Source organism: Carcharodon carcharias, chromosome X (assembly GCF_017639515.1).
Source record: "Carcharodon carcharias isolate sCarCar2 chromosome X, sCarCar2.pri, whole genome shotgun sequence".
In the NCBI taxonomy this organism is placed as follows: domain Eukaryota; kingdom Metazoa; phylum Chordata; class Chondrichthyes; order Lamniformes; family Lamnidae; genus Carcharodon; species Carcharodon carcharias.
The window spans coordinates 6,357,528-6,370,108 of record NC_054507.1 but is presented as its reverse complement, the minus strand read 5'-3'; the positions used below and the strand labels follow the sequence as shown (position 1 = coordinate 6,370,108).

At 46.4% G+C, this 12,581-nt stretch overlaps 1 protein-coding gene across 2 annotated transcripts in view; it reads left to right on the top strand.

Moving 5' to 3' along the window:
- The first annotated feature begins 606 nt into the window (after window positions 1-606).
- hat1 (histone acetyltransferase 1) overlaps window positions 607-12,581 on the top strand; it is a 36,683-nt gene continuing 24,708 nt past the window's right edge. For both annotated transcript variants that reach the window (XM_041180490.1, XM_041180488.1), the window contains exons 1-3: window positions 607-742; window positions 7,024-7,095; window positions 7,624-7,699. In XM_041180490.1, coding sequence (XP_041036424.1) covers window positions 736-742; window positions 7,024-7,095; window positions 7,624-7,699 — 155 coding nt within the window. In that variant the 5' untranslated portion in view covers window positions 607-735. The remainder of the gene's footprint in view (window positions 743-7,023; window positions 7,096-7,623; window positions 7,700-12,581) is intronic.

Below are 12,581 nucleotides of genomic sequence, written 5' to 3'. Positions count from 1 at the left end.
GCAGGGAGGGGAATGGGGGCAGGGAGGGGAATGGGGGCAGGGAGGGGAATGGGGGCAGGGAGGGGAATGGGGGAGGGGATGGGGGCAGGGAGGGGAATGGGGGCAGGGAGGGGAATGGGGGCAGGGAGGGGAATGGGGGAGGGGATGGGGGCAGGGAGGGGAATGGGGGCAGGGAGGGGAATGGGTGAGGGGATGGGGGCAGGGAGGGGAATGGGGGAGGGGAATGGGGGAGGGGATGGGGGCAGGGAGGGGAATGGGGGAGGGGAATGGGGGAGGGGAATGGGGGCAGGGAGGGGAATGGGCGAGGGGAATGGGGGCAGGGAGGGGAATGGGGGAGGGGATGGGGGCAGGGAGGGGAATGGGGGAGGGGAATGGGGGAGGGGAATGGGGGCAGGGAGGGGAATGGGCGAGGGGAATGGGGGCAGGGAGGGGAATGGGGGAGGGGAATGGGGGCAGGGAGGGGAATGGGGGAGGGGATGGGGGCAGGGAGGGGAATGGGGGAGGGGAATGGGGGAGGGGAATTGGGGGAAGTTAATTTGGGGGAGGGGAGGGGAATAGGGGAGGTGATTTGGGGGAGGGGAATTGGGGGAAGGGAGAGGTTTTTTTGTATCGATGTTCCCGCGCTCTCCGCCCTCGGGTCACGTGGTGCGGCCGCAGGCAGCTGTAATCGAGCGGGAGGATCGGGCTCGGCCTCTCGCTCAGGCCTGAGAGCGGCAGCGGCGCCGAGCGGCTGACATGGCGGGTGAGTGAATTCCTGAAGCCGGTGGAAAAAGGCGCGAGTTTCCGGAGCTTCTTATTACCAGATCCCCGGGAGTCTCAGCTTCCCGGGGACTGAGCACCTTTATTTTCAGGCTTGATCTAGTTTGTAAGGACATCAGTGTCTTAAGCCCTCGCTTGGCGGGGATCCTTTTCCTGTTGCCCTCTTTCAGTGTTTAAAGTTCACTTGTCTACATTCTGTATTAGGATTTCTATTTAGTAGTGATTTTCCAGACTTCAGGTCGCCCTACAGCTGCTGAAGTAGTTTTGGAAGTGTACGACAACTAGTTTGTGCATAGGAAGATCCCGCAGACAGCAATCGTCACAGGTGGTGCGTTGTGATGTTGGCTGAGGGATGAATATTGGCCGGGACACTTTTTGGGAGAACTCTGCCTTTCAAGTACAATGGGGCAAATGACCTCTTGTCTGTGCCGTGATGTTTCTGTAGAGCGCCATGGGATTTCGCACAGGAAAGAGCGATGGACAGGGAAAGACCAGCTTGTTCCTCAAGTCTGATCCTCCCTGTAATGACTGCACACTTACTTATCCCCCACTCTGAACAAGAGTCACACAGACTCGAACCCTTAACTCTTGTCTTTTTCTCCACGGGCTGTTAGACCTGCTGAGTTTTTCCAGCACTTTCTATTTTTGTGTACTTACCCCACTCCCCCCCCCCCACCCCCCCCCCCCCAGGCCACAGGACCTCTGAAGGAACAGGAAGACTGGTTTAATTGCATCTGCCAAAGTGGCATTCTCACTTCCACACGGGCTTGAGCTCATCACTTTCTAACGCAGACAGGATTGTTGGCGAATTCTCAGGGTAGTTAAATAATAACTGTTAACCTGATTATTTTACCAGTGTGTGACCTGTTAGTTTACACTTAGACTATGAGTCCAGGGTGTAAAAAAAGGCTCTTCAACCACTGAACTTGCCCTGATGGAAATTTATTGAGCTTGACATTTGACTTCCCACATCCTATCTATTAGCCAAATATAAATTGTGTATTTAAATATAATGTGGGTTCAGGCCTCTAGTTAGACGTGCATGCATTTATCTAACCCTTATTTAAGAGAAGCCCCACATATTCCAGCATAACATGCAGCATGGACCACAGCAGTATGAGCACATGGTTACAAGTCAATCTTTAACTTACAGGATCCGTAAATTATCTTTATCCTGGGATCATAGCCAGCTGATGTCTTTCTAATTGAGCAGGAAAACTATCTCTTTACATGATTTCCCTCATCACACGCAATCATAGGATATTTAGCTGTTTTTAGGAACTGTGGTTTGGAAATTAAATTGTACTGAACAGGCAAAGCTGAGAATTGACACATCCATAACATATTGCATATACAAACTTATTGCATCACTCCAGCTTAGCTGCAAGGATCTCTCCTGCTGCTCTGATGAACCCTTTCCAAATCAGTGCACTATTTTAGTCCAGTCTGATCCCAAACATCTGTTTCCGTCTTATGAGAGTAGGGAAACCAGTGGATATGTATATTTGGATTTTCAAGAGCCTTCAATAAGGTGCCACATTAAACGTTGTTGCACAAGGTAAGGGCTCATGGAGTTGAGGGTGATATATTAGCATGGATGGAGGATTGATTAATGGACAGAAAACAGGGTATGGATGAATGGGTCATTTTCAGGTTGGCGGGCTGTAATTAGTGGAGTGCTATGAGGATCAGGGCTGGGCCCTCTGCTATTTAGCGTCTATTTAATGACTTAGATGTAAGGACTGAGTATAATGTTTGCTGATGATGCAAAACTTGGGAATGTAAGCTGTGAGGATGACACAGAGACTGCAGAGTGATATAGACAGGTTAAGTGGGCGGGCAAGAAGGTGACAGATCCTAGCACTTCCTCCTTGATAGCATTGTGGGTGTACCTACACCTCATGGGCTGTAGTGGTTCAAGAAGGTGGGGGAATGTAAGGTGATTCACCCCTCAAGCTTGCTCCATCATTCAGTAAGATCAGGGCTGATTATTTTTTTAACCTCAACTCCACTTTCCTGCTTGCCCCATATCCTTGATTCCCTGAGAGGTCAAAAAACTGTCAATCTCAGTCTTGAATATACTAAATGATGAGCATCCACAAACCTCTGGGATAGATAATCCCCCATTGCCATGATTCTATAGTTCATGCAACTCTGTGATTTTCTTGCAAATTTGTTCCTCTATATCTTTTATGGTAGACAGTGGCCTATAGAATACAGTCAGTTGTGTAACGGTACTTCTATTGTTTCTTAGCTCTAACCAAATAGATTTTGTCCTTGACCCTCAAGGACATCCTCTCTCTCCAGCAGTACAATGTTCTTCTTAATCAATACTGCTATTCCCCCTTCCTTTCTTTCCTTCTCTATCTTTCCAGAACAACTTGTATCCAGGAATATTAAATACCTAGTCCTGCCCTTCTTTGAGCCAGGTTTCTGTTATCGCCACAACATCTACTCGGCTATCTACCTCTGCACAGTAACCCTAATTTAGACTTTATTACATTCCCTCTTACTCTGTCCCCCACCAAAGTGAATACTGGTTGGAGAATGGGTGATGCACTCAGGTGACTCCTGCACTACTTGCCTGGTCCTTGACTGTCTGATGATCAGCCATTCCCTCTCTGCCTACGTACTCTTAAACTGCAGGGTGACCGCTTCCAGAAAGGTGCTCTCCATGTAACTCTCAAAATCGCAGATGTGCTGCATGCCGCCTGCTGCTTTACTAGCTCCGAATCCTGGAGCTCGAGCTGCTCCAGCTGATGACACTTGTGGTTGTCCAGAACGCAAAAAGCTTCCTAGAGTTCCCGCATGTACTGCAGGCCCAGGAGAGGAGGTTAAGCAAAACTTGTATTTCTCATCAATCGTGATCATGCCCCTGCTGATCTGAACAAATAATCTTGGGAGCTGGGCTTCACTGGTAACATCATGATGGCCTCCACAGCTGTCTGCCGGAATAGGGAGAAATGTGACATGGCTGAAGATGTGATGTCAGGAAGAGAGATCCCACTCGGGGCATTGAGGCCAGCCCTAGGACAAATGGTGGCTATTCTGCAATGGCAGGCTACATCTGAAAGGCAAAGTGTCACTGCATTGGCAAAATGGTTAAGTAAGGATGTGATGAGATATTTAAGCCAGGAAGCAGTGGGATCTGAGAAAATTAAACCAACTAGAAGCAGCTACTAGGGAAGCAAGATAAGAGTAATGTTTGTGCAGAAAATAATTTAGCAAAAGAAATATGGAGTAGAGTGAAATCAAATGCCGGGGGTGGGGGGAGTTCAAGGGAAGACTGAATGATACACAAAAACTTGTATTTATATATTACCATCATAAGATGTCCCAAAGCACACAGGAACATTATCAAACTCATAAGGAGATTTTAAACTAATACCAAAGTCAGTAATTTTTCCAGCAGCTGCTGGAGATCTGAAGTAAAAACAGAAAGTGCTATAAATACTCAGCAGGTCTGGCAGCATCTGTGGAGAGAGACAAATAGAGTTAACCTTTCACCTCAGTGATCTTTTATCAGACAAAAGGTCCTTGGCCTGATATGTTAACTCTGTTTCTGTCTCTCCACAGAGACGCTGCCTGACCTGCTGAGTGTTTCCAGCATTTTCTGATTTTATTTAAGGAGACTTTAGAATAGGTGACCAAAAGCTTGTTCTCACTTAGTGGTGGAGGAGGGAGGGAGGGAGGGGGGTGGGGTGGGTGTGTGGGTAGAGAGGGGGGTGGTGTGTTTGCTGAGGCACCACCTTTTCAGCCAGGCACGAGCCCATGTACAGATTTGTACTGGGGGAATTGGAAGCAATTTATCAGAGGATCTAAATCCCAAACCTGGCTGCAAACCGGAGAAGAGAGGAAAATCCATATGTGATACCTGTAAGAGGAGGGACAGTAAAGATCAGAAAGGAAGTGGAATAGCAACATTGATTAAAGAATACAGACTGCAGAGGGGGCTAATTGTGGTGGGGATGGGAGCTGTTGACTGTGGTGGGGGAGACTGGGCCAGACACTGAAAAGGGTTTGCTACATTCTTCAGTTTTCTAGAATCTGCCCTCATCCAATCTGACATTCTAGGCTTTATACTGACTCTTAATTTTTGTTGGATCTTAAGCCTTGTCACAGTGTAGTCGCCATTCCTAAGGTACTCGCCCACCTTTAATTCATCTACCCGATACCAACATACGAATTAGGAGCAGGAGTAGGCCACTCGGCCCCTCGAACCTCTTCCACCATTCAATAGGACCATGGACAATCTAATTTTAACCTCAACCCCACATTCCTGCCTACCCATGATAACCTTTCACCCCTTTGCTTATCAAGAATCTATCTAGCTCTGCCTTAAAAATATTCAAAGACTCTCTCTCCACTGTCTTTTGAGGAAGAGAGTTCCAAAGACTCACAACCCTCTGAGAGAAAAAAATTCTCCTCATCTCTGTTTTAAATGGGTGACCCCATATTTTTAAACAGTGACCCCTAGTTCTAGATTCTCCCACAAGAGGAAACATCCTCTCCACATCCACCCTGTCAAGATCCCTCAGGATCTTATATGTTTCAATTAAGTCACCTCTTACTGTTCTAAACTCCAGTGGATACAAGCCTAACCTGTCCAACCTTTCCTCATAAGACAACCTGCCCATTCCTAGTATTAGTCTAGTAAACCTTCTTTGAACTGCTAAGGCATTTGCATCTTTCTTTGGATAAGGAGACCAGATGTGGTGCCTTATCTGTTTTATCCCTCAGAACCAGACCTAGCAACACTTCTCTCTTTGTAGGCTGACTAACACACTGCTTGAGGAAGGAGCCCTGTACACACTGCAGGGATTCAAATCCCTTTTCTCCGTTTACTCCCTCTCTGTCCCAATCATAAAGTGGATGATTACAATTTTAATTGTTGTTCCTCTTCCCTCTCTCTATCTGCTGTTATCCTCAACTTCCTTGCCATCACTTGGAGATCGGTAATATGCCTCTTAGTTTATTAGTTAGCAGAGAAAACAAGTGACTCCTCACAAGTGCTGAAAGAAACGTTTGTGCAAAATATCTGTTAAGCTAATAGTCCTGGGTTCCCCATCCTGCAAGACCAGAGTCATTTGTAAGCTAGGTTTGGGAGTTCATTTAATTAGAGTAGAGGCTACACAGTCTTTATTCCACCCACTTAAAGAAAAAAATTGGAACAATTTGAAAGTTCCTGAACTGAGTAGTGCTGTAGGATGGACAATAGCAGCGGACAGAAGGTGAACCTGGATGGTTACTTGAGTTGCCCCACAATAGCTGGTGTGCCCAATACACTTTAAGCGCTGCCTTTGGGATTGATGCCCATGGTAATGAGAAATAATTAGTGCCATCCATCCAGTAGAGATGGCTCTTTAATAAGCAGGAACAGTGTAAGTGCTGGGGACTGTATGAAAACCTGGAAAGTGCATTATGATGAACATGGAGCATCTTATGGGCTAATTCTTAATAGAAATTTGTTAATTGAATACAAATGCCACAACCAATACAGTCTGGGAATTTTAAGTCACCCGTCTTTGGTCCCAGATTATCGATCAATTAATTCTAATGAAGATGTTATCCTTGCTAGAATTCAAATGGGAAACAGCTGAAGGTGGGAAAGTGGTGTTGGGGGCAGATTGTGATCCATTCTCCTGGGCTCTCCTCCCAGTCAAAGGTGTTCAAGACCTTATTCCCCACCATCCCCATACTCCCAGATTCCAGCAACCCCCAGTGTCCTGCTGGACACCCAGAAAATCAGCGGACTTCCTTCCCTTTCCTTGGACGCCATTCTTAGATTCTGCAACTCTCTCTCAGTGCACACAAACCCTGCGACTGCACGCCCAGTGCTTCCTAATCTTATAACCCACTCCCCTTCCTCCCAACTACCACCAGCACTTTGAAACCTTGGACCTCCTCCCCCGATACCATTAGGTTCCAGGCTCCTGTCTGGCAGTGACCTCAGACCCGGCCTCTGTGTCCTTGGACCCCTTGAAACCTCCTCCCAGTCCCTAGGAGCTAACCTCAGTACAGTAGTAGACAATGGAATCCCATCCTATTGCACTCGGATGCCTGGGTCTTTCCCAGTGCTGATGTTAGTTGCGTCTGGTAATGCTGCTGAGTTTAACACTTCTGTTCTTATCAGATCTTTGACAGGAGATGGTTGTGTTTGTAAATAAAATGTAGCCTTGATCAGGACTGCTTACACTTTATCCGATTACAGTGGCTATCTAGGTGTTTTTTCTGCTAACTTTTTGTCTGATTTATTTTCTGTAGATATTTTGAACCTGGAAAAGAAGTTAGCAGAATACAAGTGCGATACCAACAAGGCTATTCGGCTAAAGTTAGGTATGTGCTTCAAGCACAGAATCTTCTTGTGACTTGCACACTGCTCCCTTTATGCTTCAGAAAGCAAGGGAGGAGGAGCGACTGAGAAAGAGGGTAATGCTACTGGCTTCGAAATTGGTGACAGAAATGGAGTAGATGTAAATGTTACTGCAATGCTGGAAAATGTTCAGTGACATGGACCAGTGAATAATCCTCCTCGTTGGGATAGATCATTCCGTTTCTGATGGAATTCCTGGGGGAGTACGATTTCTCTACATATTGAATTGTTAATGTAACCAACGGGCAGTAATACAAGCATACGAATTAGGAGCAGGAGTAGGCCACTTGGACCCTCAAGCCTGCTCCGCCATTCAATAAAATCGTGGCTGATCTGATTGTAACCTAAACTCCACATTCCCGCCTACCCCTATAACCTTTCACCCCCTTGCTTGTCAAGAATCTATCTAGCTCTGCCTTAATGAAATCGGTTCAGTCATTTCTTTCTCCGAATCAGAGAGTCAGCATGATGTGTTTTTTCCATATTAATAGTTCGCTTCGCTGAAGACCTGGAGGATGAGACCACGAGCTTCAGTCCATTATACAGTCACCAAGTGTTTGGAGATGAGTATGTGATTTGTGTTACATTGAATCCTGTCGACAGGGCTCCTGTTTCAAATATACAACATGTTGCAAGCTTTTAGTCTTTTTGTTTGGTTTCTGTTTTCATGCTGTGTTCTAGAATTGGTTGTTTTGATTGCCTTGTGCTCTTTTGTGGTTCTAGTTTGCCTGGTTTAGCATAGCATCAGCTGTGGCTCAGCAGGCAGTACTCTAGCCTCTTGAGTCAGAATGTTGTGAGTTAAAGTCCTACTCCAGAGACTTGAGCACGTAATCCAGGCTGTCATTCCTAATGCAGTACTGAGGGAATGCTGCATTGCCTGCATCAGATGTTATGCCAAGATCCCATCTATACTCTCAAGCGTACATTAAAGATCTCATGGCACTATTTCAAAATATAGGCGTTCTCCTCTGTGTCCTGGCGAATATTTCTCCCTCTACTAAGAAGCTTGGCACCGTCCAGGAGAAAGCAACCCCGCTTGATTGGCACCACATCCACAAACATTCACTCCCTCCACCACTGACGCACAGTAGCAGCAGTGTGTACCATCTACAAGATGCACTACAGGAACTCAGCAAGGCTCCTTCGACAGCACCTTCCAAACCCACGACCACTACCATCTAGAAGGACAAGGGCAGCAGACATATGGGAATACCATCACCTGGAAGTTCCCCTCCAAGCCCCTCACCATCCTGACTTGGAAATATATTGTCATTCCTTCACTGTCGCTGGATCAAAATCCTGGAACTCCCTCCCTAACAGCACTGTGGGTGTACCTACACCACATGGACTGCAGTGGTTCAAGATGGCAGCTTACCACCACCTTCTCAAGGGGCAATTAGGGATGGGCAATAAATGCTGGGCCAGCCAGCATTGCTCCAATCCCATGGACAAATTTAAAAAAACACAACACAGATTAAATCGTCATTTATTTCTGTTTGTGGAACCTTGTGCACAAACTTGCTATTATGTTGACTTCAAAAGTAGCTAAAAGACACTATATAAATGCAAATCTTTCTTTAACCTTCCTTCTGTCAACCATCCTTGTGGATTGAACTGTGATTTTGATGAGTGAGTGATTTAAAGCAGTGCAGTTAGCACTTGATCTATAAACCTGAGCAGCTCCCGGCTGAGAACAAACTAATCTGCTAAATTTATACTTTTTTCCATAAACCAGCAAGGTGGTTTGCGCGCTGAAATTCAACGTGTCTGGGCAGGTAGCACAACAAGAGGATACGGGGAAAACAGTGAATGATGAAGGAAACCTGTTCAGAGATTGAAATGCCAAGGAGTCCCTCCAATTGTATTTACGTCTGCCTAAAACTGCACCTGTTGATAAAACAAAAACAGAATTACCTGGAAAAACTCAGCAGGTCTGGCAGCATCGGTGGAGAAGAAAAGAGTTGACTTTTCGAGTCCTCATGACCCTTCGACAGAACTTGAGTTCGAGTTCAAGAAAGAGTTGAAATATAAGCTGGTTTAAGGTGTGTGTGTGGGGGGCGGAGAGATAGAGAGAGAGAGAGGTGGAGGGGGGGGTGTGGTTTTAGGGACAAACAAACAGTGATAGAAGCAGATCATCAAAAGATGTCAATGACAATAGTACAATAGAACACAGGTGTTAAAGTTAAAAGTTGGTGATATTATCTAAACGAATGTGCTAATTAAGAATGGATGGTAGGGCACTCAAGGTATAGCTCTAGTGGGGGTTTTTTTTTATAATGGAAATAGGTGGGAAAAGGAAAATCTTTATAATTTATTGGGAAAAAAAAGGAAGGGGGAAACAGAAAGGGGGTGGGGATGGGGGAGGGAGCTCACGACCTAAAGTTGTTGAATTCAATATTCAGTCCGGAAGGCTGTAAAGTCCCTAGTCGGAAGATGAGGTGTTGTTCCTCCAGTTTGCGTTGGGCTTCACTGGAACAATGTAGCAAGCCAAGGACAGACATGTGGGCAAGAGAGCAGGGTGGAGTGTTAAAATGGCAAGCGACAGGGAGGTTTGGGTCATTCTTGCGGACAGACCGCAGGTGTTCTGCAAAGCGGTCGCCCAGTTTACGTTTGGTCTCTCCAATGTAGAGGAGACCACATTGGGAGCAACGAATGCAGTAGACTAAGTTGGGGGAAATGCAAGTGAAATGCTGCTTCACTTGAAAGGAGTGTTTGGGTCCTTGGACGGTGAGGAGAGAGGAAGTGAAGGGGCAGGTGTTGCATCTTTTGCGTGGGCATGGGGTGGTGCCATAGGAGGGGGTTGAGGAGTAGGGGGTGATGGAGGAGTGGACCAGGGTGTCCCGGAGGGAGCGATCCCTACGGAATGCCGATAAGGGGGGTGAAGGGAAGATGTGTTTGGTGGTGGCATCATGCTGGAGTTGGCGGAAATGGCGGAGGATGATCCTTTGAATGCGGAGGCTGGTGGGGTGATAAGTGAGGACAAGGGGGACCCTATCATGTTTCTGGGAGGGAGGAGAAGGCGTGAGGGCGGATGCGCAGGAGTTGGGCTGGACACGGTTGAGGGCCCTGTCAACGACCGTGGGTGGAAAACCTCGGTTAAGGAAGAAGGAGGACATGTCAGAGGAACTGTTTTTGAATGTAGCATCATCGGAACAGATGCGACGGAGGCGAAGGAACTGAGAGAATGGGATGGAGTCCTTACAGGAAGCGGGGTGTGAGGAGCTGTAGTCGAGATAGCTGTGGGAGTCGGTGGGTTTGTAATGGATATTGGTGGACAGTCTATCACCAGAGATTGAGACAGAGAGGTCAAGGAAGGGAAGGGAAGTGTCAGAGATGGACCACGTGAAAATGATGGAGGGGTGGAGATTGGAAGCAAAATTAATAAATTTTTCCAAGTCCCGACAAGAGCATGAAGCGGCACCGAAGTAATCATCGATGTACCGGAGAAAGAGTTGTGGAAGGGGGCCGGAGTAGGACTGCAACAAGGAATGTTCCACATACCCCATAAAGAGACAGGCATAGCTGGGCCCCATGCGGGTACCCATAGCCACACCTTTTATTTGGAATATTGAATTCAACAACTTTAGGTCGTGAGCTCCCTCCCCCATCCCCACCCCCTTTCTGTTTCCCCCTTCCTTTTTTTTCCAATAAATTATAAAGATTTTCCTTTTCCCACCTATTTCCATTATATAAAAAAAAACCCCACTAGAGCTATACTTTGAGTGCCCTACCATCCATTCTTAATTAGCACATTTGTTTAGATAATATCACCAACGTTAACTTTAACACCTATGTGTTCTATTGTACTATTGTCGTTGACATCTTTTGATGATCTGCTTCTATCACTGCTTGTTTGTCCCTACAACCACACCCCCCCCTCCACCTCTCTCTCTCTCCGCCCCCCACACACACACCTTAAACCAGCTTATATTTCAACTCTTTCTTTGACTCGAACTCAAGTTCTGTCGAAGGGTCACGAGGACTCGAAACGTCAACTGTTTTCTTCTCCGCCGTTGCTGCCAGACCTGCTGAGTTTTTCCAGGTAATTCTGTTTTTGTTTTGGATTTCCAGCATCTGCAGTTTTTTTGTTTTTATCTCTGTTTTTACCTGTTGATAAAGCCTGTTTCAGTCATTTGTGAGGCTCTCATGTGTATCACTGCTTTCTCAAGTGTGCAGTTATAAGTTGCTATTCCAAGCAATTCCCTTACCTAATGTTTGACTTGATCCTTTCCACCTCTCCTCAACTGGAGTATCGTGTCCAATTTGGGCACCGGACTTTGGGAAGGATGTGAAGGCACTAAAACAGATGGAAAATAGATTGACGAGAATGATTTCCTGGGATGCAGGACCTCAGTTATGAGCATAGATTACAGAAGCTGGGGCTGCTTTCCTTAGAGAAGTGAAGGCTGAGAGGAGATTTGATGGGAGTGTTCAAAATCATGAGGGGTCTGGACAGAGTAAATAGGGAGAAACTGTTCCCATTGGAGGGTGGGTTTGCGAACCAGAGGACTCCTGGTGACTAGCAGAAGAAGCAACAGTGACCTGAAAAAAAGCACTTTTACACAGTGAGTGGTTATGATATGGACTGCACTGCCTGAGAGTGTGGTGGAGGTAAACTCAATCAAGGTCTTCAGGTAATTATCCAATTCTCTTTTGAAGAGAAGAAAATTTGAAGGGTGAGGGGGGAAAAGTCGGGGGTGGTGGGACTAGCTTAGCAGGTCTTGCAGAGAATCAGCATGGACACAGCAGGCCAAGTGATGTCCCTCTGTGCTGTAACCACCCTAATTTTAAAATTATCATCTTTTTATTTTCAAATTTCTTCATGGCCCCATGCCCCCTATCTGTAATCTCCTCCAGCCCCATAGCACTTGATATCTGCACACATTTAATTCTGGCCTCTTGAGCATCCCTGATTTTAATCACTCCACCATTGGTGACCGTGCCTTCAGCTGCCTGGGCCCCAAGTTCTGGAATTCCCTCCCTACCCTTCTCCGCCTCTCTACCTCATTTTTCCCCTTTAAGACACTCCTTAAAACCAAGCTTTTGTTCATCAGCCCTAGTATCTCCTTATGTGGCTTGGTGCTATATTTTGTTTCATAATGCCTCCATGAAGCGCCCTGGGACATTTATATTCTGTTAAAGGGTCCGTATAAGTATAGGTTATTGTTGTACCCTGCCCATAGAATTACAGCACATCCCATTTCCAGGCCCTTTCCTTTTATCGCAAGGTATTTGCAGATGATGAAGGCCATTTGACCCATCTTAATTTATTTACCAGAAAGGTCCTACAGCCCCTTCCCACTCTATCATCCAATTGTTTCATAAATGGTTGCAGGGTTTCTGCCTCCCTCCCCTATCCAGGGGTATGCTCCATGTGTTGATCACTCACTGTGTAAGCATGTCCCGATAGCAGTCCTAAATTTATCTTGTCCTACGGAGACCCAGTAAC